The sequence below is a fragment of the Drosophila rhopaloa genome, unplaced genomic scaffold (genome assembly GCF_018152115.1).
Source record: "Drosophila rhopaloa isolate 14029-0021.01 unplaced genomic scaffold, ASM1815211v1 contig_167, whole genome shotgun sequence".
NCBI classification, from domain to species: Eukaryota; Metazoa; Arthropoda; class Insecta; order Diptera; family Drosophilidae; genus Drosophila; species Drosophila rhopaloa.
The window spans coordinates 626,455-651,491 of NW_025335047.1; the positions used below are offsets into that span (position 1 = coordinate 626,455).

The window sequence follows — 25,037 nt, forward strand, 5'->3', positions numbered from 1 at the left end:
CTGAAAGTCTAGCTTTTTTTTTGGACTTTGTGATTTTTATTTTACCGACTAGGTTTTCAAGTTACAGATACTTCTAATAATCAACAATATTTGCCACATAATTCGTTAATTTTTTTGAACAGAGTAATTAAATATATTGGTTGCGAAAATTATCATGCTTTAAGATAATTAAGGCAAGTTATGCTTATGCTTAGAAAGTCGTACAAGAGCTGTTATATCTTAAAAGATTTTTAAAATCGGAATAGGTCAGAAAACCAAAACTTTGAGTCGACCATCAAATTAAATTGGAAAAAAGGTAGGAAAATAAATAGGGCTAACAATTATACAACTAAACCTTGAAAATTTGCAAGCGCATGTATTAACTCTAGGTGCTGATATTATTTGAGCTCTCCTTGGGCACCGTGATAGGATCGGGGTACTCCGGCTGCAGATTAAGGGCGGCCAGAAGTTTTCTCCTACCATGGACATACCACAACATCTCGCGATAGGAACGCGGGAGCACTTCATCCAGAACCTTATCCGCCCTGTAAGTCAAGTAGAAGACATTGGTGGTCTGGACTTTCCCGCTCTTGGCATCCCAAATCTGAGCCACTGTCATCAGTTGGACGTAATTCTGGGCGGCATAAACTACGTAGGCGGTGAGCTGGAGGAACTTGTTGACATGGACCGGGTGCATAAAGCTAATATCCGAGATGCACTTGAGGATAGGCCTGTCGCCCAGGTAGATACTGGCCATTATGAAGCTGATCTCTACGGCCTGGCGCATTAAATACCCCCCAAATATGGTATTTTGCGCATTCCTGTTCTCCGGGAACGGAGCAATCATCGTCGTCTGCAGGGAATCCTCCATCCAGCGACATTTGGGAGGAAGGATCCGCTTGTTCAGATCCATGCTGTTCATAGGGGTTGTTCTCTTAAGGATATCGTACATAATGGTCTGCTCGTATTCCCTGGGCGGGGAATTCAACACGGAATCCATGGCCGAGGACTTGCGCAGCTTTTGCCGCTTCTCCGCTTGCTCCCAAATTTGTTTTTCTGTCTCATCACCCACCTCTAAAGGATTAATGGGCGCCGGTCCCGTATTTGTCGCATTCCTGGCCACCATTAGGAAGATGGCCTTGGTCACATCGATGTACTCGCCATATGCCAACTGCTTTACGTAGATGGTGATCTCCATGGAGCTGCGTCCTGCCCACGAGATGTGTCCGCTGATCTCGATGTCCTGGTTGACCTGCAACCGCTCAAGATTGGTGAATTCCACTTTGTCCACCAGTAAAGTGACAAAAGTGTAGGGCAGTGGGACTCCTTCAGGTAATTTGGGTAGCTTCACATGGCGATGGCAGACCCACACCGCGAACATGTCCAGTTCCTCCATAATCCTGCCCAATCTCACCCTACCCAGGTGATTTACGTAGCTCTCGCGGATTAACTCACTCGAACTCAGGGGTAAGACGGCAGTGGTGTGTGAATCCGACATAGTTCTAGGTGGGAGTTCCTCGCGCTTGGGCTGGTGCTGCAGAAGATGATCCCGGGGCTTGGGAATGGTGTGATAGCCCACGTCCACGCCGGACTGCTCGCGAATGGTGCGAGTCACTAGAGTTAATAAGAGTTAGTTTCTGTGGGGATTTATATCCAGACCTTAACTCACCATCATCCATTGTCCCTGAGCGATGATCCGAGCTCACCTGGGGCCCCTTTTCCAGTGAATAGCTCCTGGGCATCTGGTGGCACGCGAAGGCTGAGAAGTTTGAGGCCAGAAGACGCCTCTCTTTGGCAGACGACCAGTGACATCTCCTCGCCAGCACCGTTCCAAGTCCACGGGCCATCTGACACAGCATAGTTCCAGGTTTTCCGGGTGCGGGGTCTTGGAGTTTCGAACTAGTTGACCCGCCTACTGGGGATTCGATGGAAATTTCCGATTCCAAATAGCAGTTCCCGGTTTTAATACGTAATGCAGTTCAGTTCGATCGGAGGGGCATCGACTGCTGACACTTGGACTACAAAATAGAGAGTGATTCTAGAACCAACAAAGAGCGCTGACAAAACTTCCGCTAACGTGCGATTACATGGCTCTCAAGCCAACTGAGTACCCGTACCCGCGCATGACTATCACCTGTCCACTTGGTGAGAGGTTGCCTTCACTCGGAAAAAAAGGTGCGTTTTATGGTAATTTACTTTTGATATATTTTAACTATATCCCATATTGTATGATTTTCTATTTCAGTTTTTTTAATTTTCTCAAGGAAAACATTTCATTTAAATCATAAATAAAATAACATCTTTACATAAAAATTTGATTTAAGCATTATTAATTTTTTTTAGAAAATAATAGTTGTAAAAAACTTTTTTAATCTTCGCTTAAAATATGTATATGTAAAATTATATATAATTTTTGAAGTTGATGTTATAAATCCATTTTAAACATCCCATTTTTTCTGTGTATTAATTTTAACCACAATCTAATCTGACGAGGAGGTGTAAAGATGATGTTCGGAAAACATGCCAGACAAATGGAAACTTTTTTTGACTGATTAGACCAAATATTTCACTTTAAATATTATGATTTCTATGAATCAATACCTGCTCCCATCTAATCTAAGGAGTGGGTGTAAAGCGTGAGCAACATGTGCGTGTCCAGAACATTGGGAATGGTCATGATCTCCACGAAATTGTGCATGTACAAGTAGACCGCTTTCCAAATAAAAACCAGGGATTAACTAAGAGCTTGATAGGGAATTCAACTAAACATTGATTTCATTTCTAGAGTTCTCGGGTATAGCTAAGTTCAATAATACTGAATCGGGGTCACCTTCCGTGTCTTAAATAAGAGAGTTCAACATTTGCCATCAAAAGCAAACCCAAAATTAAAATTGAAACATTTTTTAATTTCCTAAACCAAACCTTGTAAAAAAATTGTTTATTAATTACTGTTACTAATTTTGATATTTCATTATAGTTTCGCTTTAAGTAATTTAAAAATTGTATGCCTTATTATTGGAAACTTAAATCAATTTTGTTTACCTATCAAAGTCCTACGACTTCAAAGCCCTGTTGGCATTAAATATCCGGCGGCCATGGATGTACCACATGGTCTCGTTGTAGGTTCGAGGAATCACCTCAGCGACTGAAGCCGCATCCGGAGCTGAGAAAGTGTAATTGAACGCGCTGGTGGTCACCTGGCTGCCGGTTTCCGGGTCCAGCACATCAGCAACGGCCATAATCTGGACGCAGTTCATCTTGGTGTACACCACATAGGCAGTCATCCTAATGAAACTATCTACGCTCACGGGCTTCTCGAAACTTATGTCCGAGATGTGCTCCAGCTTGGGTCGACTCTTGCAGTACAGAAATGCGGCTGCCCAGCTAATCTCCAGGGCACTTCTCATAAGAAAGCCTCCGAAGACCCGGTTATGGTTATTCCTGTGTTCCGGAAACGAGGGAATCGTGCTCATCTGAAAGGAGTCCTCCATCCAGCGGCAGTTGGGTGGCAGGATGCGCTTGTTCAGCTCCAAAGTGTTGCGTGCAGTGGTCCTCTTGTAAAGCTCGTACATTAGCGACTCCTCCTGGGCATTAGGTTCCAACTTGAAGACGGACTGGGCGTTCAGTATCTGTCGTTGCTTCTTTCTATCTGCACCGCTCGCCAGGATCACCTTTTCCTCCTCATTGGCTGGCTGTATGGGATTTACAGGAGCCGAAGCCGTGTTGGTGGCGTTTCTAGCCCCCATCAGAAACAGAGCCCGCGTAATTTTTTGGTACTTTTCTTCGACCATCTGCTCCAGCCACACCACCACCTCCATGGAACTAGTCCCCACCCAGGAGACGTGACCAGATAGACGGATGTCCTGGGTACCAGACGCCTGAACATCGCTAAAATCGATGCGGTCCACCAGGATGGTCACAATAGACAAAGGCAGAGGCACACCCTCCGGCAGATTGGGCAGTTTCAGGTGCTTGTGACAGCACCAAGCTGGTGATGATAATGTTAATCAAAAAGGTTTTTGATAGGACTAGAGATTACCAGCAAAGAAGTCCATGTCCTCCAGGAGCCGACCAAAGCGCACGGAGCCAGTATAATTGATGTACATGTCCTGCAGCACGGGATTCGAGCTTAAAGGGATGATGGCCGAGGTAAAGGAATCCTGCATAGTTCGTGCTGGTAGCTCCTCCAATTTAGGTTGGTAAGCAAGGAGGTAATCCCTAGATTTTGGATGCTGAGTGTAGCCTGGTTCTATGCCAAACCGCTTTAACATCTCCATTTTGACTGGATACGGGTACATGGTCAACATTCTAGTCATATTTTTGTGAATATCTATGTACTTACCCTCCGCCATAGTGAAGGATTTATTGGAAGCCGCAGATTTTTTGATATGGCTGGAAAAAACATTTCGTAGAAAATAAAAATCTTTCCGACTTGATCTATTGGTCACTTACCTATACATTTTTGTCGCCATCTGCATGAGGTTCCTGGCCCTAAGGAGGGCCCGGCACTCTCGGGCCCCAAACAACGAAGCCAGCATTTGAGATTTAATTCATTGTAAACCAGGGCTCAGCAAAACGGTTTTCCGTTCTGGCTCCAGATCCGGAACGGAATTAAAATAACTATTTTTTTTTTAGTTCCGTTTCGATGCTTATGTCTAAATATTCAATTTAACACCGTCAATAATTTATGTTTTATAATCTTACAGTGCAGAAATAGGCAAAATCAGCGACGGAGGCAGCAGAAGTTTTGGTGGTCAAATGCTGGAAACTATTTGCTTTTAAAACCCCGAATCCTGGAAAAGCTGCTGCAAAGAAATTTAAATTATTTTGGTTTCATATCAGTTGTTGAATATCATTGCAGTAATCTCTGCAAAAAATACAAGAAAAAAATGTTAGTACAACAATACACATTTATTGCTTTTTATAAACACAGAACGGGTATTATTATTTATCTGGTTGAGTAGCCTGGCATAATATCATTGGGAAAAACTTTCAGTAGCAGTCCTGCGTCTAATTCAAACCCATGCTGGCCTCGAACTTCCGACGTCCTTGGATGTACCACATGGTTTCGTGGTAGGAGCGCGGTAGAACCTCAGTGACTGTGTCTGGAGCCGAGAAAGTGTAGTAGAACGTGTTGGTGGTCACCTGACTGCCAGTCTGAGTATCCAGTACATCGGCTACGGTCATTATCTGCACGTAGTTGAGTTTGGTGTAAACCACATAGGCGGTCATCTTAATAAAGCTATCCACGCTCACGGGCTTCTCGAAACTTATGTCCGAGATGTGCTCCAGTTTTGGCCGCGTTTTGCAGTAGAGGAATGCTGCTGCCCAGCTAATTTCCAGGGCACTTCGCATGAGGAAGCCTCCGAAGACCCGGTTGTGGTGATTCCTGTGTTCCGGAAATGAGGGAATCGTGCTCATCTGAAAGGAGTCCTCCATCCAGCGACAGTTGGGCGGAAGGATGCGCTTATTCAACTCCAAGGTGTTGCGCGGGGTCGTCCTCTTGTACAGCTCGTACATGAGCGTTTGCTCGGGATCATTGGGTTCCACCTTAAAAACGGACTGTGCGCAGAGAATCTGGCGTGTTTTCTTTCTATCCGCGCCGCCAGCCCATATTAACTTCTCCTCCTCATTAGCTGGTTGTATAGGATTCACAGGAGCTGCTCCCGTATTAGTGGCGTTCCTGGCCGCCATTAGGAACAAAGCACGGGTGAGCTTTTGGTATCGTCCAGCCACCATCTGCTCCAGCCACACCACCACCTCGATGGAACTGGTGCCCACCCAGGAGACGTGACCGGATAGGCGGATGTCTTGGGTGCCTGATGCCAGAACGTTTGTAAAATCGATTCGGTCCACGAGAATGGTGACAAAGGTGTAGGGGAGGTGAACTCCCTCCGGCAGATTGGGTAATTTTAAGTGCTTATGACAGCACCAAGCTGGGGATGTGAGTCATTTGGATTTCATTTTAAATGTGGCACAATTTTAGTGGAAATCTTCTTACCTGCAAACATGTCCATATCCTCCAGCAACCTGCCAAATCGCACGCTGCCCAAATAGGTTACATATTTGTCCTGCAAAGTGCGATCCGTGCTCAAAGGAATAATGGCCGAAGTAAAGGAATCCTGCATGGCTCGTGGCGATAGATCCTCTAACTTTGGCTGGTACTTCAGCAGCTGCTCCCTGGATTTGGGCAAGGGATTATAACCCGGTTCCAGGCCCAGTCGTTTCATCATCTCCTGCTTGACTGTGAAAGTGGCATGTTAAGGATGTAATAGATGCCAAGGAAAATAAAAGCACTTACTCTCAGCCATAGTTCCGGATTCATTGGCCACCGCCGATTGCTTAATGTGAGTGGGCGGTGAGAAGTGTCGCCTGCGGAAGGTAATGTTAAGAATATTAGATATTCAGTTACTCAAACTATTAGTTTTTATTGAATACTTACTTGCATACCGCAAAGGAAGCTGGCGCATGTTTGTTAGCCACCTTCATAGAATTTCTGCTGTGGATTAATCCCCAGCACTTTTGTGCTCCCAACAAAGAACGTAGCATCTTGGCTTTATTTAATTTCAAATTTTTATTTAAACTTTTGCGTTTTTAATGTAACCTGTCCACGATTTGAATCCAAACAAAACCAGCTGACCTCCGTAACAGCTGATTGACACAGTGGGCAGCTAAATTCTAATTCTAAGTTTCGGACGACAACAAATTTTAAGTTTTTGAACAGGCCAAAGAACTTGAGTTCCAGAGCCATTTTCTTTTCCATTAATTTTAGTATTACATACTAGTTTTAATTTGACAAAATAAATACAAAAAAAGTTTTTAAAGCCTTGGGAATAAATAATAATTATAACTTTTATATAAACTTTCTTTAGTAAAATTGAGCGTAAATACTTTTTTTTTTCAAAAATCTACAAATCGAAAACTAAATATATGTGTAGTCAAACTTGTTTGCTTTTTAGGCATATATTTTAAATACAGAGTGAACGGAATATTATTCTTATTGTGCCCACTGTGCCATTAAAAGCTATAAATAAATATGACGTCATGGCGTGAATTGTTGATTTTAATTCCGATATTCAGTTTCGATATATACTCAAAGGAAGTTAGGCAAACAAATTTGAACTTGATATTTGGCATATTGGAAAAATCATTTCATTAAAATTCATTTTATAGCCAAATATCTTTGAACCAAAATAAATTACCGAAGATATCCATACAAGTTTGTATAATGCTATAACTTAAGAGGGTTCAAAAAAAGACAAGATCCTTCTCCTAGAGGTTTAATTCCTTAAGGGCAAAGTTTAGTACCACTGGCAGCAGACCGGCATCTTCCAGATCCAGGATCTGTTGCCGAAGGTTGTCCACCGGACGGGAATGTATCATCTAGAAGAATATTAAAATGAAGACTGAGTCTTTCCTCCTATTTAAGCAATGGAAACAAACCTTTTTGATCTTCTGCCGATGCTCAGAGCTTGGACAGAAACTGAGCAGGGCGGCAGCCATGTGAGGTCGGTTAACCAAAACGCAGTGCTCGGCGAACTGCAGCAGATTGAGTGCATGTACTACTGGACAGCTCTGCAGTCGCAGAAGCGTTTTGTGCAGTAGCTCCTCCTGTTCGAAAGAGCGCGTTTCTACGGCGTTCTTTAAGGGATTGCAGAGCACATAATCCCAGGCCTGGGCGAGTCCATCCAGATGGAGCAAGTGCGGTCGGCAGCTGAGTACATCCAACAAGGCGTTAAGCTCGCGCACCATGTGAAACATGACCATCCGCTTAAGGATTCCATTCCAGATTTGCGGCAGGTGTATATCAAAGCCTAGACAAATGTTGGCCATCACTTCTAGAGACAAAGGATTCTGCGCGTTACGCTGCCATATCATCTTTAAGATGTCAATTTTGTTGCAGTGATCGTCAGAGAACTTCTCCAGGTTCGACTTGTAGCCTAGAGCCTTTAGCTCGTGGACACATTTGATGCTGATGAACTGGCGTTGGTTGATCGTATTAGTGAAAGAGTTGCTGCCATCGTTTAGCTTGGAATAGCACTCGTACATCTGCAGCTGTGTGGAGGTGTTTACGGAGCTATCGGGAGTGGAAATATTTAATTTTTCTGCTAATATGCTAAATCCAATTCTTACCCGTCCTTGAAGATCAGACCGACTAGGAATTTTACCGCCTCCGCCTTTGGCCAACTGGAGAGTATGTAGAAGGCTCTGTTCACATTCTCGCTAGCATCCTGGCTGCTGGTGTCATCCGTGCCATTCGTCTGCTCTGGCCAGTTCTGCTCCTCCATGAACGTCTCCTCTAGCAAGGTGCCGTCCGCCGGCTCCATGGTCACCGAAAGCCACTTCTGCAGCAGTCGGAACTGGATGGAAGCCAGGCAAAGTTCGTGCAGCTTGGCAATTTCATCGACCAGTGCGTTAATATCCACTTTGCTGGACTTGAGGATCAGCTCATGGTGGTAAAGCCCATGTATTAGCTCGGTGGGGTTCTCCACCTGACGCAACAGCTTCTCATCTGTCATCCCGTAGACGTACAGCAGATGTTGAGTCTTTTGGATGGGATACCGCCGCTTCACCTTGGCCACCTGCTCGCGACTCTTGGGGTCGGTGATCAGATGGCCTTTCTCCTTGACGAACTTCCAGCACTCAAAGGACGCTTCCACTTGGTCGGCACCATCCCGGGCATAGTTGGACACAAAGTACAGGATCAAAAATGCCTTGTTGGGGTTATGCACCTTATCGACCAGACGCAGAATTGACTGGAGGAACGCATTGTTTGTGGGATGCAGACTCCAGGACTCTGATTCATTCTTCGACTTGTACTCCGAAATCGAGTTCTTCACTGCTGACATGCAGAAGTAGTCACAATTCGGAGAACTATCCTTTGCCCCCTTTAAGGCCGTGTACATCTGAATCAGTGGGAACCAGCTCTGGCAGTTGTCCACGTTTAGTTCGCTGTCTGAATTGGAGTAAAAGAAAAAATTATGGGGTTTTTTTTTACATTTTCCGAATAAAGGTTAAAATTACCAAGAATATCCTTCAAAGGTTGTTCTACGATGGGCTTGAATGGTAAACGATAACGTGATATTTTCGGCATGACCCCATTTTCCCTTTGCGATTTGAGCCACATGTCAGTCTCGACTTGACCAGGACGATTGCGTCGCCTGGTGATCATCTTGTGCCGCAGAAAGTGCAGAATATTCGTCCAAATCTCCATCTCCTTGGGCGCCGCATCAAAATATATTAGGATGTTAATTACACACATGTACAACTCGTAGAAGTAAATGTTGATCTAAATAGAAAATTAAGAAAGCGTCATTCAAAATAACCATTTAAATATTGAACTTTTTAACTTACTTCTTCGATGAACTGTTTTAACTTAGAAGTGAAGAGCTCTACGTTCTTGATCTCATTGATGTATGGCTGACACATATCGCGCATTTCCTGGGCGCTACTTAGCATAACCAGTTCGTCGTCGCCAAATGTGTCTCTCTTGACCTCAAAGCGCAACTCCTGGGCACTCAGGATGCTTAGGATCTGGGTGATGAGAATCTTCTGGTAGTCGAAGCCAAAGTCCTTGCTCATGCGCTCTAACAGTTGCACATCAAGCTGTTTGTTGTGGAACTCCTTGAGCAGGTCTTCCACATTGTCCATGTCTGCATTAAACTTTCCTTTGATTCTCGGATCCTGCTGACAGAACTCCAGGTAATAGAAGAGTTTTAAGCGCCTTCAAAATTTATCAAAATTAACATTGCCATTTAAAAACAAGAGAGAACGCTATAGTCGGGTGCCCCGACTATCAGATACCCGTTACTCAGGTAAAGGGAGTGCGAGGGAGATGGAGATAGAAACTTTGATCACGCATAACTTTTTAACGAATGGTCCGATTTGAAAAATTTCTTCTACATTTCGATAGGTATTGATAAACACAATAAAACTGCATTTTTATTTTTCCGAAATATTTAAATTTTTAAAATCGTATATAAGCGATTGTGGGCGTTAAAGGGGGCGTGGCACCGTTTTGAAACAAACTTGCGCTGCGTAGGAACTCCTAGAATCTGCATGCAAAATGCCAATCCTCTAGCTTTTATAGTTTCCGAGATCTCAGCGTTCATACGGACAGACAGACAGACGGACAGACAGACGGACAGACGGACAGACGGACAGACGGACAGACGGACATGGCTATATCGACTCGGCTAGTGACCCTGATCAAGAATATATATACTTTATAGGGTCGGAAACGCTTCCTTCTAGCTGTTACATACTTTTGCACGAATACAATATACCCTTTTACTCTACGAGTAACGGGTATAAAAATTGTATATTTTTCTTACTTTGCGCGTATCATTTGAACGTTGTCCAATTCTTCGATGTGCTCGTGATACATGGCGGACAATGTTAAGAAGTTGATTTTCTGCAGATCCGTCTTCACCTCCGTGGATAGCTTTTCCAGTAGAGCTAGGCCTTCACTGTCCACCACCAGCATGGTGAAGAGCTCTATGAAGTTGGCGTCTTTGCTTCCCATCGCATTTCGAAAAATACGGCGGAGCTGCAGCGTAATGAAGCCCTCATTGATAATCCGCTTTTTTCTGCAGTTTTGCTTCTGGAACTCCAGCAGATACTGCGACATCACGTACCACACGTCGTGCTCCTTGGCCTTGGTCAGATGTTCCAAAGACAGAAAGAAGTCTGCCCGGGCGCTATCGAGGTCCTCCCTAATGTTCTCGGCCAATCCATTGCGAATCTGCATCAATAGGGAGTTACTTGGCTCCGTCTCGATTACCATAAGCAGAAGAGTGCGGGCTAGAAATTTCACTATTGCCAGGTGTCCGCCGATGCTTTTCTTTAAAAAAAATTACAAAGGCACTGTAAAAACGAAAAGTCTTTTTGTCCGAAAGAATACCTTCTGCTGCGACTGCTGGACAGGCTGCACCTCCACCTCATCGAACATGGACACCGAGTAGCGCTTCTTCGTGGTCGCCGGTACCTGTAAAAACTTCACGTCGAAGGATCCATTAAGAGCGCTGCTAAAATTCATCGTAGTCTCGCTGAGGGCCACCGTAATTCCATCAAGGGCCCGACAAATGTGCTCGTTGACGGCCTGTTCCTTGCCATCGTAATGAGCCTTAATAGCATCCAGTGGATAGTGCATCACAGCCACGCGAATGTACTTGATGAGATCAACGAGATCGTGAAGACGACTGCTCTCGTGAAGCAGAGCGCATGTGAGCAACTCGTAGGCTAAAGGAAAGCAAAGGGGATCGCTTTCATTAATCAACTGCAGCGAGGATGCTGATTCTGGATTGATGAAACAATAAGAAAGGGATGACACTTAATTAAATATATTATAACGGTATATATCCCTTGCAGGTTTCTCCAAAATTTATTAGTCGTTTAATTAAATTATTAAAGAGACTTTAAAAAGTTCCTATAAAACTTACCATGGTTACTGCCCTTCGCGCTCTCGATTTGCTGGACCACCAGTTCGAGCGCCAAGTTTATAAAATCGCATGCGTTGGCGGGCACACAGTCGACGAAACTAATCACGTAGAAGGCCAGGGCGCAGCTTAGAGGCATACAACCAATCCGCTGGCAAATGCGGTGCAGACCAAACACCTTGGACAGATCCAGAGCCGTGCAGAGTTCACTCATTTCGCTGGCTATAAAAGCGGACACATTCAGCGTGGCCTGGGCCCGCTCGATGATCCGTTCGATGGCCTCGTCCAAGAGGCTATGACGCCTTTGCAGCGGTATGAGTTCGTGGCTGCAGCTCAACTGGATGCCAAACTTTCGCAGGCGGAAGCGATGCTTGATGACCAAGTAGCGTCGTTCGTAAACGGACTCCACATGTGGCAAGAACAACTTGAAGAGCTCCAGCACATTCAGATGTTCCTCCGCCTTTGTCTTATCCTCGAAAGAAGCAGATGAACTGTTCTCCAGGAGATTGGCAATGATTTCCACAACATCCAGTCCGTTCTTTGAGTTCTTTCCCCTATTAAGCGTCTTAAAGAACTCGTACGCCAGCTCTATTTGTCCTCGCCGGGCCATCTGATAGCAACAGTGAAAGTTGGCACTGACCGAGATGTCCGGCGCAGCTTTAGTGAGGGCACGGATGTCCTCCAGCATGTCTGGAAGATTCAGCTTTACGATGCGCATCATGAATAGTTCCAGGTTGATGTCCGAGCTGTCAGCTGGCCATCCATACTTTACTTTCATGATCTTGATCACTTGAATCTCGTATTCCGCGTTGATTTTCATGGCCAGGGGGTGGGTTGAAGTACGCAGCCTGATCAGAGGAGCTAGTGTATCTGGCCAGGGAACCGGTGCATTCTGCAGAACAGACAAAGCACACTCCAATCGGCTGTCCTCATTGTGAAGCAACTCAATGCAAGTCATCGCCCGCTCTAGCCAAGTACTGGACGATTTGCGACTGGCCACCAACTGGGCTATGTACTGCTTGACTACGTCCAGCGGCTGGCGACCCTTCTCCTGAAAGATCGGGTACATAAAGTTCTTTACTAGCCGCTGCAACTTGTCTAGCTGCACATGCTGCAGAATACTCAGAGCCGTGGCATCGATAGAGTCCTGCATATAGTTGTCCAGTGTAAAACCCATGTTGTAGTTGGTCTTTAGCACAGACAAATCCTGCAAAGCGTTTACCAAGTCCCGCAGCTTGCCCACATTGCGCTCCTGCTGCCGCCGAACATCACTGGTTAAGTTAAAGAATATTAGATTAAGCCCTATTTCTTCATTTGCAATATGAGTTTACTCACGAGTATGTGAATTGAATTTCCTCGAAAATATCCAGAATCTTAGTGCAGAACTCCAAGCCGATATCTGGCCAATGAGGACTGTACTGGAGATTCCGCGTCATCTCAATGCTCCAGTCGGTGATAAAGGGCATGATGCTGGGATGCGTGTTACTGACCATCGGAATAAACTGGCGCAGCCACTGGACCACATTGAATGGCTTCGTGTTGCCAGGAATGAACCCAAGCAGCGTGCGCAGCTCATCTTCGTTTAGCAGCGGAAGGATACTGCTCGAGTGGCGTCGCCAAATAAGGCAGGCCGTGGGCATATCTGTCTTGAACAGGGTTTTGACCATCCTTACCAAGTTGTTGTCGTAGACAAACTTCTGCCAGTCCGTGTTGCATTCGTAGGGATCTATGATGGCCAGAGTTTTAAGACGGTGCAGTTGCTCGTCGATTTCCAACATATCCTCCTCGTCATCCTTTATGTAAAAACGATTTTTAAGGCTGTCTTAAAACCTTTTGACTTAAACTCACATCAAAACTCAACCTCTTTTTGACCTCACGAAGATAGGACTCAAGGATGTGTCGCGAGTTCAAGTTGATCATGCGGTGGCTTTTAATAAAGCATTTACTTTCCACCTGCGACAGTAACTGCAACAAATTCTGGAATTTCTTATCGACCTCTAACGGTTCCTTTTGGGAATTCGAGTTGCACAGCTCGACCAGAATGCGTTTCGCTTTGGCCTCATAGATAGGCTGCAGGCCCAGCTCAAACTGCTTGCCGAATTCCTGTTAAAAATTACACAGGATAATGATTGAATATAAACGATGAAAGTCACTCAATTACTTCTGCCTCTTCTAGGCGCCCTTTGGCAATCAACTTTTTATAACGATCGCTGGGATCGGTCTCCGAAACAAGCATCATCTCCACTACCGAGGGAAGGCTGCTTTGGTTGACCTCTTTGGCAGCCAGATAGTACAGGTTGACTGCACATTTTGGCTGACGCACCAGCCAAGCGTGATCTGGTACCTCGACCTCATTCTTGACATTTAGTGCTGGAAATGGTAAAAGAAATTAATTCTTGTCCTAACATATGAGCTGTATATGTTGTATTCCTACATGGGTACTCTACTATTTTTATAAATCGACCCTCATCCGTTGGTTTGGTCAGCACCAGGATCTCAATGTTCTCTTCGCTGCACTCCATCACTAATAGATCCTCGATAAGTAGGCTCTTCCGTTGAGTCGTTTGGCACATGTGAACCGTGCGAGTGTAAGGACAAATATCCAGCAAATGGCCACAATTGGTGAGAGCGATTCTAGGTTATAGAGAAATCCACATCATAAGTATCAATGGATACCCAAAGTCATAAAATCCACCTACATATAGTGTTCCAAGTTGAAGATCTGCTTAAGACTGCCAAAGTGAGCTGGCAGATGAATGCGGGTCATATCGCTGGCGGAGTTTTTGAAGTTTAACGTGCCCTGATCCCCAGTGATGACCAGCCCGGGATTCGCTCCCAGATCCTCCTGATTGTTTTGGGTACTGATGTTGGCAGCCACTAGCTGTTTGATTAGGACGGCACAGTCCACGTTGGCCGAGGATCGTCCCTTGGAAAGACGCTGGATGGTGACATCCTCGAGAATGGCCTTCTCGCAGGCAATGGTTTCGTTTTCGTTTAAAGTCACATTGCACATCGCCTCTAAATTGGTCTCATCAATTTCGCTTAAGCTAAAAAATTGAATTTTTGTTTAAGAAAAGGAAAGTTGTAGTTGGATAGAAACGGGAAGCTTGTTATATTTAACTTTTAATGGAGTGTATTAGGCTTAGCACCAACTTGAAGCAAACTCCCTGAAGATGCCTCACCTGTAGATGCTTCCGTTCTTGCAGGTGAAGTAGAAACGATGGTCCAACTGGTGGATGCTCCGGAAGGTGCCGCCCGAGAGACTCACATCCTCCAAATTTACGGCCACGCTGAAGAGCAAGAGCCCCTTGACAAAAACCCCGTGAACCTCGCCGTCGCTGAGGCCACAGACAATAAGGTTTCCACTAGTGGAAATAGCAATGGCCTCGATGGTTGCCCCGAATCCCAAGAAGCTGCACTTGGCCACCAGTTCGTCCTCCAGGAGGAGCAGGCTCCTATCGATGCCAATGACCATCTTGCCACATTGAACAGAGGCCAACACATCCGGATATTTGTTTACCTTTTAGGACACCAATAGAAGATTTGGAAAACTAAGTAACTGTAGATTAGTCTCAATAAGGATAAGGACCCACCTCCTCTTCGCTGCTGATCTGAAAGATTCCTCGCGAGGAGAACACATTGGAGATGGTCTCGTCCTCCAAGGAGGATGCCTCAAAGTTGCTCCACATCGCTATCTCAACGCCTTCTTTCCAAGTTGCAATATATGCTAAGTTTAAACCGTTTTTTTTCCGCCAATAAACAAGCGTCACCTGGTGATGGCAGTTGGCCGATAACTCCTGGTACCTATCAGTGTCCGATTGCTTGCCAGAATGAAATCAACTGAGTGGCCGTAAAACTAATTAATTAATTTAAACAAATTCAATGGCCTAAAATATGTTATCCTAAAGCCCGTTTCTACATAGAACCGTTTTAATTATTGAGTATTTACCCTAATCGGAAGCCGCCTCGTGCTTGCGCCCTCTGGTCACACTGCTTTCGCCGCTGGAATTCCGGCATTTTGCTTGTCGTTTGAAAACGGTCCCACTGGCGGACTTGCGATGAAAATTATTTATATTTCGCTTCTTCGCACGCAAAAATTTTGTCAAAATAAACAAAGGTTAATGTTCTGCTGCTGAATAACGGTACAGTGGTCAGTCCGCCGGACCGCCTAATACGCGTAACGGTAAACCGTGATTGTGCCGCTTCGAAAATCGGTGCTAATTAAAAGTGGATGCTGCAGCGGCCATCGAATCAACTTAAAGCCAAACGAAACACAGGCGATCAAAACTGGAGAATCTAACATATTTTCACCCAGCAAATAACCGCCGGTTGTTTTGACCACCAATGAAGTTAACCCCGTAAATAAACAACAGTTAAACGATTCACTGCTATTAAAACGGGAAACGCAGCGGAGGACATAAAATCGCTGGCAAGAAGAAGAGCGCTGGCTAAAAAGGCCGTTTTAAGGGTTTAATTAGAGTATAAAAGGTGGCAAACTGGTGAGACGAGTGCTAAATAGACGTTATCCTAGTTGTAGTGGTCGAAAATCGTTGAAAACTTAGTGGCGGCAGGTGCTTGGCGCTTTTGAAACGAGACAACACGACGCTGAGTTTCCAGCGTAGAGTTGCCAACCCGAAAAAGAAACGGGGTTGCCGTTCGTTGCGCCGAAAGTGTTTACCTGGTTTTTGCTCTACAAAAAAACAGAATTTATCAACGATCCTGGCCAGGAGATGACTTGGTAGGTAGCAGGGATGCTTTGGAAAATGCCCAGGACTCACTTGAAACTTATTTTCACCCATAGGAACTCAAACTTTAGGCGGTCGCTGGCCGGATAACCGGCAAAAAGTCGTAACCCACCGATTAATACCTACTGGATTTGGTCAGAAAAGGATCTAGACGATTAGCACCACTCTGCGAAGGTCTCTCCCCTCAAACCCACTTCTTCACCAGCGTCGAGATCTCCTGCGCGAGATTGGCGACGCCACTAAAAACCGAATTTCTTGCCCCACGCCGTTGAAGAAAAGCTGCCACCATTCGGAAGAAGAATACCTCGAATATGACCCACAATCTCGGTATGGCGCCATATCGATTGCCGGGTCCAGCGGGCGGACTATGTCCGCCCGACTTCAAGCCGCCGCCTCCGACGGACATAATCTCGGCGCCGAGCAATCCGAAGAAGCGGCGGAAAACCTCGAATGCAGCCAATTCCGCTGCAGCGGTTGCTGCTGCGGCAGCTGCTGCTGCAGCTGCTGCGAATTCCATGCAACAGCAGCAGGCGCCACCGACGCCGCAGGATCTGCTGCCCCCGCCGCCTATGGGTGGCTTTGGAGACACCATTATTGCCTCGAATCCGTTCGACGACAGCCCCCAGGTATCGGCAATGTCCAGCTCGGCGGCCGCGGCGATGGCTGCCATGAACCAGATGGGCGGCGGACCAGGTGGTGGTCACTTTGGCGGCGGCGGACCTGGAGCCCATCCGCACTGGGAGGACCGTATGGGTATGGGCGGCGGACCGCCTCCCCCGCCGCACATGCTTCCACACATGCACCCGCATCATCCTGGCGGACCTATGGGCCATCCACATGGCCCGCATCCCCACATGGGCGGTCCGCCGCCTATGCGTGGCATGAGCCCCATGCATCCCCATCAAATGGGACCAGGACCAGGCGTCGGACTGCCGCCACACATGAATCACGGACGGCCAGGAGGACCTGGAGGCCCTGGAGGACCAGTGCCGATGGGCAGTCCCATGGGCGGCATGGCTGGCATGGGTGGCATGAGCCCAATGGGCGGTATGGGCGGCCCAAGCATATCACCCCATCACATGGGCATGGGCGGCCTGTCGCCCATGGGCGGTGGTCCCAATGGTCCCAATCCGAGGGCCATGCAGGGCTCGCCAATGGGCGGTCCTGGCCAGAACTCGCCAATGAACTCACTGCCCATGGGCTCGCCAATGGGTAATCCGATTGGCAGCCCGCTGGGTCCACCTTCGGGACCGGGACCTGGAAATCCCGGCGGCCCGCAACAGCAGCAACAACAACAACCTCCGCAGCCACCGATGAACAACGGGCAAATGGGCCCCCCTCCACTGCACAGTCCGCTGGGCAATGGCCCCACGGGGCATGGCAGTCATATGCCCGGTGGACCTATCCCAGGTCCAGGTCCTGGGCCCGGCGGCCTTGTCGGTCCCGGTGGCATCTCCCCCGCGCACAGCAACAATCCCGGCGGCCCGGGCAACAACATGCTCGGCGGGAATCCCGGCGGCAACAACAACAACGGAAGCAATACAAACAACGCCAGCAACAACAATCAAAATCCTCACCTTTCGCCGGCAGCCGGACGCCTGGGAGTGCCGACGTCGATGCAGTCAAACGGACCTTCGGTATCGGTGGCCTCCTCCTCGGTACCTTCGCCCGCCACGCCCACGCTCACGCCCACATCGACGGCCACGTCGATGTCCACGTCAGTGCCTACATCCTCGCCAGCGCCGCCCGCCATGTCACCGCACCACTCGCTAAACAGCGCCGGCCCAAGTCCGGGCATGCCCAACTCCGGACCCAGTCCGCTGCAGTCGCCCGCCGGTCCCAACGGGCCGAATAACAACAACAGTAATAACAACGGACCCATGATGGGCCAGATGAACCCGAACGCAGTTCCTATGCAGCACCAGCAACACATGGGCGGAGGCCCACCTGGTCATGGACCAGGGCCGCTGCCCGGAATGGGAATGAACCAGATGCTGCCACCTCAGCAGCCCTCGCATCTCGGTCCCCCGCACCCGCAACTAATGAACCACCCGCACCCGCATCCCCATCCGCACCACCATCCCGGTGGACCACCGCCGCACATGATGGGCGGCCCCGGGATGCACGGTGGACCTGGCGGAATGCCGCCTCACATGGGCGGAGGACCGAATCCGCACCTAATGGGCGGACCGCACGGGAACGCCGGTCCGCATATGGGTCACGGCCACATGGGCGGAGTGCCAGGCCCGGGACCGGGACCTGGTGGCATGAACGGACCCCCGCACCCACACATGTCCCCGCACCACGGACACCCGCACCACCACCACAATCCGATGGGCGGACCCGGTCCGAATATGTTTGGCGGTGGTGGGGGCGGACCCATGGGCCCTGGCGGACCGATGGGCAATATGGGACCGATGGGCGGCGGGCCAATGGGCGGGCCCATGGGCGTGGGCCCTAAACCGATGACAATGGGCGGCGGCAAGATGTATCCGCCGGGTCAGCCGATGGTCTTCAATCCGCAGAACCCGAATGCGCCGCCCATCTATCCGTGTGGCATGTGCCACAAGGAGGTGAACGACAACGACGAGGCCGTGTTTTGTGAATCCGGTTGTAACTTCTTCTTTCACAGGTGGGTTTACAGATTTATTTTAATTTTATTTATTTTTGAAATGTTTATTATGTACTAATCAGACAGAGTATTCAGATAGTTTTATCAATTGCCTTAAGCTAATTTAAATTATATATATCAAACTATTTGAATCGTGAGTAAAAAAATCACAACTAATTATAATCAATTCTTACAGAACCTGTGTGGGCCTGACAGAGGCGGCCTTCCAAATGCTCAACAAGGAGGTATTTGCCGAGTGGTGCTGCGACAAGTGCGTGTCTTCCAAGCATATTCCCATGGTCAAGTTCAAGTGTTGAAGCGGGTTGCAATCGGAATCAGCGGACCCTATCGATCAACCACCAGCAAAAGCAACACACCAGCTAGCACTCACTCACTGTATAAAATATCCAAGCATTAACTCTATCTTAATTGTAAGACTTAAGCTGCTCAATAGTCAAGACCCCGACCGAATCAACCAGTTCCGCTCCGGAAAAAAAAAGCCCGTAACCAATAAGCGCCCCACTAAAGTGCCGGAGCAGTGTTGTGACTTTTAGCTCCGGGCTCCTGACAAGCAAAGCAAACCTTAACGAAAAGTGAAAACGAAATATGTTATTTGTAATATAATTGTAATATGTATGTATGTCTGCATGTGGAGTAATCAAACAGGACAAAAGCCGAGACAAGAAAACGGAAACAAAGCTGATAAACAATCTAGTTTGTATTATAAAGCGAAATTGTATGAAATTATCGAGCGAGTACAGGCGGGATGATGATGCACATCTCCATTTGAATACCTTGCGGCTGTCGGGAATCCCGTAAAAAAAAACACAACAGACAACCACTCGTAACTATATAAAACACATATATCTAATGACATATTCAACACATTTTAGGATGAGTATAAAAGTTGTAACGAAATGAAATTATCATTGTGAAATTGCTGCAAATTGCGTGAGTGTGTTATTTGTTATTACAAACCTATATTATTTTTTATACTTGAGTGCGTTTACATTTTAAATAATTAATACTGAAAAGTTGCTCTGTCGAAAGAGAGACGACCATTGTCGGATACATTTTACACAAAAATATTCAATATAGCTGGAATAGGAGGATGTGGAAAATGAGAAATCGACTGCGAGCAAAAGCACATGCGAAAGAGATAAATTTGTAATTTAAGACGAATGTTAAAAACGCAGCGAAAATAATCGATTCGAAAAACAAATTTGTAAAAAAAGGAAAACAACAATTACTCTAGGTTACTGCAACTTTAAGTTATTTATAATTAAATAAAATACGATATAAAATAAAGTAAGAACGAGTTAATAATCCGTTTCTTTTTGGGGACATTAATCGAAGACGGTCCTAGCCAAATAATGATTAATCAATAGATTTTTTTACATGACTACCAATTTTAAAATCACCAAGAAAACACTTAGATTGGGTTTCATAGCATATACATGTATTTATCATTTTTTGTTTTTATACTAAACCTAAATGCACAGGCTAATCGGGGCATAATAAACTTATCCATACATATTGAACAATGAATTCATGTTGGGCCACATATACTTTTTTGGAATTGGCCAGTAACAATATTTAATGTTGCACTTGCCGAATCATGGAGAAAGATTTTAAAATTATTAAAGAGACAGAAACTGAAGGGTAGAAATTATATTTTTGATTTAGTATAGCTTTCTGTTTCGTAATGTAGTTTATATAATGTTGACAGCACGCAGGAAGCACACAAGATTCCTGCATGGCTCGCTGTCTTATCCGATTGCCGCCGTTATAAGCTCCGCCACATCCTGATCTGTGCTGCGCACAGTCAGATTCAGCGTGACGCCCTCGGAAAGTGCTAATTTGGCCCGGACGAGAACTTCGGCACCGCCCCTAAAGGAACCTGAATTGGAGGAAAGTATTTTTCTTTACATATTCAACCCACATAATGAAGGACTCTTACCTGAACAGAGCAACGTATGCAGATGCGTGCCCTCAGGTACCTTTTCCGAGAGATTTGCTGCACCTAACCCCAGTATCTTGACTATAGTGTTGACCGCATCCTGCAAGGTAGTCACTGCTGATAGCACAAAAGTGTCCTCGGCTTGCAGCCATTCTGGAAAAAAAATAATAATTAAAAATGTATACCAATGAGTTCATCAAATCTCTAGCGTACCTTCGCTATCTGCCGCATCCCAGGCCACCTGGAAGTTGTTTTTCTTAGTTTTCTGTATCTGATCGGCCACTGTCAATTCCAGATCCTCCAGCATGTATTCGTCGTCATAGCCCTCATCCGAATCTGGCTCTCCTGTGTTGGGATCGCAGTCCTTAACCACAAATCGCAAAGTGGCGCCAAAGGTGGCTGAAATCAAACATATAATGAATTAAGACAATGAAACAACACATTAAATGCTTATTAAGACATTGAAGCCTTTAAATTTTGGTCAGGTAAACAATTACATAGCTAATTAATGACCACTTACCTATGGAACTAGCTGCATCCGGCGGGAACTCCACGATGACGAATGTGGTCTGCAGTTCGTTATAGGGCAACTTGGGACACGGAATGACCGCCCTGGCCGTGAAACCTTCTGGCAGTGTCAGCTCCACGCGCACATTCTCCAGGAATTGATCGGAAAGCGTGTTCAAACAGTCGAACTGGAAGACCACATGCTGACCGAATATGTGTTTGATGCACTGCACCGTGTACTCCGTTTCGCTTTCGGTAAGCTGTATGGGAGCGGTGCTGCGGTGTATGGGACCGAGCACTTGAATGCCCGGCAACTGGGCCAAACGGGCGGCGCTCTCCTCCTCGCGAGTAATTTTTGGCGGCCGTGGAGCGCTGCTGGTCACCAGCATCACATCGTTGGCAATTACTGGCTTTACGATGGCCGCCTTGGGCACAATGGAAATATCGAAGCGTGTCTCCAAATCGCCATTCAGGTGCTCGACTAGCGATTTTTCCAGCAGAGCCAGCGAACAGTTTTCACGCTCAATGATGTAGTTCTTGTAAAGCTCCGGCCTCTTGGAGTTCAGGATGCTTAGGTAGTAGGTGGCTCTGTCCCGCACCTCGTCATCCGGATCCATCTGACAGCGGCCAAGCAGGACCAGAATATTGCTTAATAAAGCCGGACAGGAGGCTCCAAACTGGGCCATCGCAGTGACCGCGGCAGCTCTCACAATCGGGCTCTCCAGGATTACACGGTTGTAGATGAACCTTATGTACTTTGAAGGCGTGGCTGCAAAGGGTCCCTCTTTGCCCAGGAGGTGGAGAATTCTTACTGCCAGAGAAACGTGCTCGCAGTCCTCGATGAACTCGCACAGATGCGACAAACCGGACTCCTTGGCATCCACATTCTCCTCAATGATAGTAATAATGGTGTCCACAATGGATGTTTTATACTCCAGGCCGCCCTCTTCGCGCAGCATTCCGCTGAGGAAGTTCATCAGCACGGTATGCTTGCGCGGATACTTGGTGCACAGGGCGCAAATGGCCTGAACCACAACCACTTTAAACTCGTCGGAAATCTCGGCCACAAACGTGGAGATCTGCTTCATCAGACGCTCCACCGAGGACTCGGCGCCAGTCTTCAGCAGCGTGGTGATGGCCAGCGTGGCCACAGATCGATTGGAGTCTGTTATGAGCCCCTCCAAGTCTAGATTGCAGGTGGTCACCGCGGCCGGATGTGTCATGGCCACCTTGTTAAGCGTGCGCACCGCCGCAAATCGCAGGGTGGCCTTCGGTGAGCTGCAAAACAGCTGAAGGATGGAGAAAGCCGGCGAGAGCATCCGCGGATTGGTGTTCTTAAGGTTGACAATGGCATGGGCCGCCTCGTAGATGACCATTTCGCTCTTGTGGCGCAGGCAGGACTCGATGAAAGTGAATAGCGGCGAGTCGGACAGCTCCTCGGAGGGAACATCCTCTTCCTCGATCAGCTTGCAGGCAATGCGGATCTGGGGATTGCATGCAGAGCTTCGTTAGTATGAGCTATGTATATCAGAGGTACTCAAAATTCTAACATAGCAATCTTCATTATTGTAATGTAATTTATTTATAAATATATGTTTCTTGAGTATCAATTCGGGAAAGGAGATATCAGATAGGAGATATTTTTGAAATAATTAATATGAAATTTAACTTATTATTTAACTTCGCAAAATTGTAAATATCTTTAATGCTGCGTTGCCTTTTTTTTGTACCATTTTACCAACGTAATAAATTCATTACTTTAGAAGTCAGACTAAATTGACGCAAATGGTAAAATTAGATTTGAATATGCAAGCCATTTTTGAGAAGTTTCATTTTGCAAACATCAATTTGTGGATATTTTTCTTGTTTCTTCTCAGTAATATCTAAAAAATCCGATGCAATGGTTGCAAGATATGAAATTCTTGAATACACTTTTCATTTATCTATGCAAATGTTTTTTAAGCAATGTCTTCGCTTGTGCATTGGTTATTGGATAAAGAATTGACTTTATCAGACTTGTGGTAGATTAAACTGCTGTAAATTATTACTTTACTGTTCTTACCAGCATGCACACGGCGTAGGGACTCTTTAGAGACCCCCTTGTCAGCTTGTTGACCAACTTGGAGACCGCCAATCGGTCCGACTTGCGGATGTGGTAGAGCAAACCCAAGGCATGATACTGCACCATGATGTTGTCGCTGTTCAAAGCCTCTTGGGCCTCGTTGGCCCACCGCTTGACCACGTCGCCGGCGGTGCTTGCCAATCTTAGAGAGCTGACCAGAGCGGCGCACGAAACCGCCGCGTTTTTGTCGACGATGCACTGCTTCATGTAGCGCTCCACGGCCTGCAACATGGTGTTGTCCGTAATGCTGCACAAAGCTCGAATGGCAGCGGCCCTATAGAGATCCTCCTTGCCGGTCATGTCCTTCGTTAGCGAGCTGGTTACGATGATCACGTCCTCGGCAATGGAGCTCAGCTCTTTGATGCCCAGGTAGACCATACGGCGTAGCACCACATCCTTCGACTGGAAAAGCTTGGTCATCGCAAAGAAGCAATCGGTGGCCTCGCGGGGTACCAGCTGCTCGCCCTGGTTGATCAGGTAAAGGATCTTCGTCAGGATGTGGATGCACTTCCGCGCGTTCACCGGCGTCTCATTGAAGGTGCGCGTCTCCTGGAGCACCGAAGTTTTCTCCAGATTCTGGTACGCATTGCTTGGTCCTGCTGGCGGGTTACCGCGTTTATTTTTGTGTAAGACAATAGGAAAATAGTTCATTTTCTCAGTAAAATTAAGAAAACTCGATTTTTTGTTTATTCGGAGGGTTAGTGTGTGTGAGTGTGTATTAGGGTGTCTTTGCCAGCGGAGCACCTTCCAGCCACTAGGTTTTCTTCGATTAGCTTTGGTGTTTGGAGGAATGCTCGGTTCCAGGCGTTAAGTCGCTACTTACCGTCCTCCTCCTCGTCTTTGTCGCGGCGGAACGAACCCATTATTGCTGAACTCTCGGGTAAATAGATGGTTAAAGCAATTAAAATGGTTTTCTGGCTGCGCTTACACGTCACTCAGCGGTGCTGTTAGGGCTGGCCACACATCGATGGCAATATCGATAACACCATTGCTTCTTGATGACTTTGATTTGTATGTTGAGTGGATGTCCATTTGCACATATTTTTGCATTTTGGTGCCCAATTTTATTAATTGGCAATAGCTTTCTGGAAACATCTGTGATTATATTACATTATATTACATTATTTATTATAGACGTACTGGTTCCGGTTCTATAGAGCCTATCGATGGATCTATCGATTACCAGAGGGCGGTTAAAGCTCAAGAATTTTGAATTTCGCTGTATAATTTTATTCATTGTATTTTTAAAGAAAGATAAATATAATTTTATTATAATTTATAATATTTTATTGACTTAATAATATTTTAATTAAAGGAAATTTTAATGATGTTTTCGAAGAATGACTTCAACAGGGGGTATTTTTGGTCAGATAAACAGTAATAATGATTTGTCTTATTAATTTTAAAAGAATTTTTGAAACTTAAAATATCCGCAAATTCGAATAGGCCATAAATTGTAATTTAATTATGTTCTACCAAATTCCAAAATTCAATTACATTTTTGTTGCCTTTATCGCAAACTTAAATGGTTTATATAATTTTATTGGCAAAATCACAGTATATTTTCTAGGTTCTTATTTATTATCAAATAAGACAGCTAATTTTAGTTACTAATCTTATATTTTAAGCGGAAAGTATTGAAACTTAAGAATTCTTCAATGGAATTTATATATAT

General features: G+C 46.2%; 6 protein-coding genes across 8 annotated transcripts; 1 reads left to right on the forward strand and 5 right to left on the reverse strand.

Annotated features, from left to right (window-relative positions):
* Positions 1 to 13: 13 nt before the first annotated feature.
* LOC108045126 (acyl-coenzyme A thioesterase 9, mitochondrial) lies at positions 14 to 2,061 on the reverse strand. Its single transcript, XM_017124347.2, has 2 exons — positions 1,649 to 2,061; positions 14 to 1,593 (listed from the first exon to the last, which is right to left on the reverse strand). Exons 1-2 carry the CDS (start codon positions 1,836 to 1,838, stop codon positions 365 to 367), a joined length of 1,419 nt encoding a protein of 472 aa, XP_016979836.1. The 5' UTR covers positions 1,839 to 2,061; the 3' UTR covers positions 14 to 364.
* Positions 2,062 to 2,634: 573 nt separating this feature from the next.
* Positions 2,635 to 4,753, reverse strand: LOC108045125 (acyl-coenzyme A thioesterase 9, mitochondrial-like). Its single transcript, XM_017124346.2, has 4 exons — positions 4,432 to 4,753; positions 4,322 to 4,371; positions 4,019 to 4,261; positions 2,635 to 3,967 (listed from the first exon to the last, which is right to left on the reverse strand). Exons 1-4 carry the CDS (start codon positions 4,515 to 4,517, stop codon positions 3,033 to 3,035), a joined length of 1,314 nt encoding a protein of 437 aa, XP_016979835.1. The 5' UTR covers positions 4,518 to 4,753; the 3' UTR covers positions 2,635 to 3,032.
* A 116-nt stretch (positions 4,754 to 4,869) lies between these two features.
* LOC108045124 (acyl-coenzyme A thioesterase 9, mitochondrial) lies at positions 4,870 to 6,822 on the reverse strand. The gene is made up of 4 exons (XM_017124345.1): positions 6,422 to 6,822; positions 6,281 to 6,351; positions 5,981 to 6,223; positions 4,870 to 5,915 (listed from the first exon to the last, which is right to left on the reverse strand). The coding sequence occupies exons 1-4, from the start codon at positions 6,526 to 6,528 to the stop codon at positions 4,990 to 4,992; spliced, it is 1,347 nt and encodes a 448-aa protein (XP_016979834.1). The 5' UTR covers positions 6,529 to 6,822; the 3' UTR covers positions 4,870 to 4,989.
* Positions 6,823 to 6,926: 104 nt separating this feature from the next.
* On the reverse strand, positions 6,927 to 15,194 carry LOC108045123. Its single transcript, XM_017124344.2, has 15 exons — positions 15,011 to 15,194; positions 14,600 to 14,937; positions 14,117 to 14,464; positions 13,852 to 14,051; positions 13,579 to 13,787; positions 13,266 to 13,520; positions 12,753 to 13,210; positions 11,421 to 12,688; positions 10,883 to 11,277; positions 10,314 to 10,822; positions 9,334 to 9,703; positions 9,004 to 9,268; positions 8,113 to 8,935; positions 7,423 to 8,056; positions 6,927 to 7,362 (listed from the first exon to the last, which is right to left on the reverse strand). Exons 1-15 carry the CDS (start codon positions 15,104 to 15,106, stop codon positions 7,252 to 7,254), a joined length of 6,279 nt encoding a protein of 2,092 aa, XP_016979833.2. The 5' UTR covers positions 15,107 to 15,194; the 3' UTR covers positions 6,927 to 7,251.
* Positions 15,195 to 15,435: 241 nt separating this feature from the next.
* On the forward strand, positions 15,436 to 20,099 carry LOC108045122 (protein pygopus). The gene is made up of 3 exons (XM_017124343.2): positions 15,436 to 16,155; positions 16,219 to 18,794; positions 18,970 to 20,099. The coding sequence occupies exons 2-3, from the start codon at positions 16,474 to 16,476 to the stop codon at positions 19,088 to 19,090; spliced, it is 2,442 nt and encodes an 813-aa protein (XP_016979832.1). The 5' UTR covers positions 15,436 to 16,155; positions 16,219 to 16,473; the 3' UTR covers positions 19,091 to 20,099.
* A 111-nt stretch (positions 20,100 to 20,210) lies between these two features.
* Positions 20,211 to 24,324, reverse strand: LOC108045121 (coatomer subunit gamma). 3 transcript variants are annotated; one of them, XM_017124341.2, is made up of 6 exons: positions 24,186 to 24,324; positions 23,303 to 23,958; positions 21,254 to 22,724; positions 20,947 to 21,132; positions 20,734 to 20,886; positions 20,211 to 20,673 (listed from the first exon to the last, which is right to left on the reverse strand). In XM_017124341.2, the coding sequence occupies exons 1-6, from the start codon at positions 24,223 to 24,225 to the stop codon at positions 20,543 to 20,545; spliced, it is 2,637 nt and encodes an 878-aa protein (XP_016979830.1). In that variant the 5' UTR covers positions 24,226 to 24,324; the 3' UTR covers positions 20,211 to 20,542. The 3 variants fall into 3 exon arrangements, with proteins under 3 accessions (XP_016979830.1, XP_016979829.1, XP_016979828.1); XM_017124340.2 differs by having other exon boundaries at positions 23,303 to 23,961; XM_017124339.2 differs by lacking the exon at positions 24,186 to 24,324 and having other exon boundaries at positions 23,303 to 24,028.
* Positions 24,325 to 25,037: the final 713 nt, after the last annotated feature.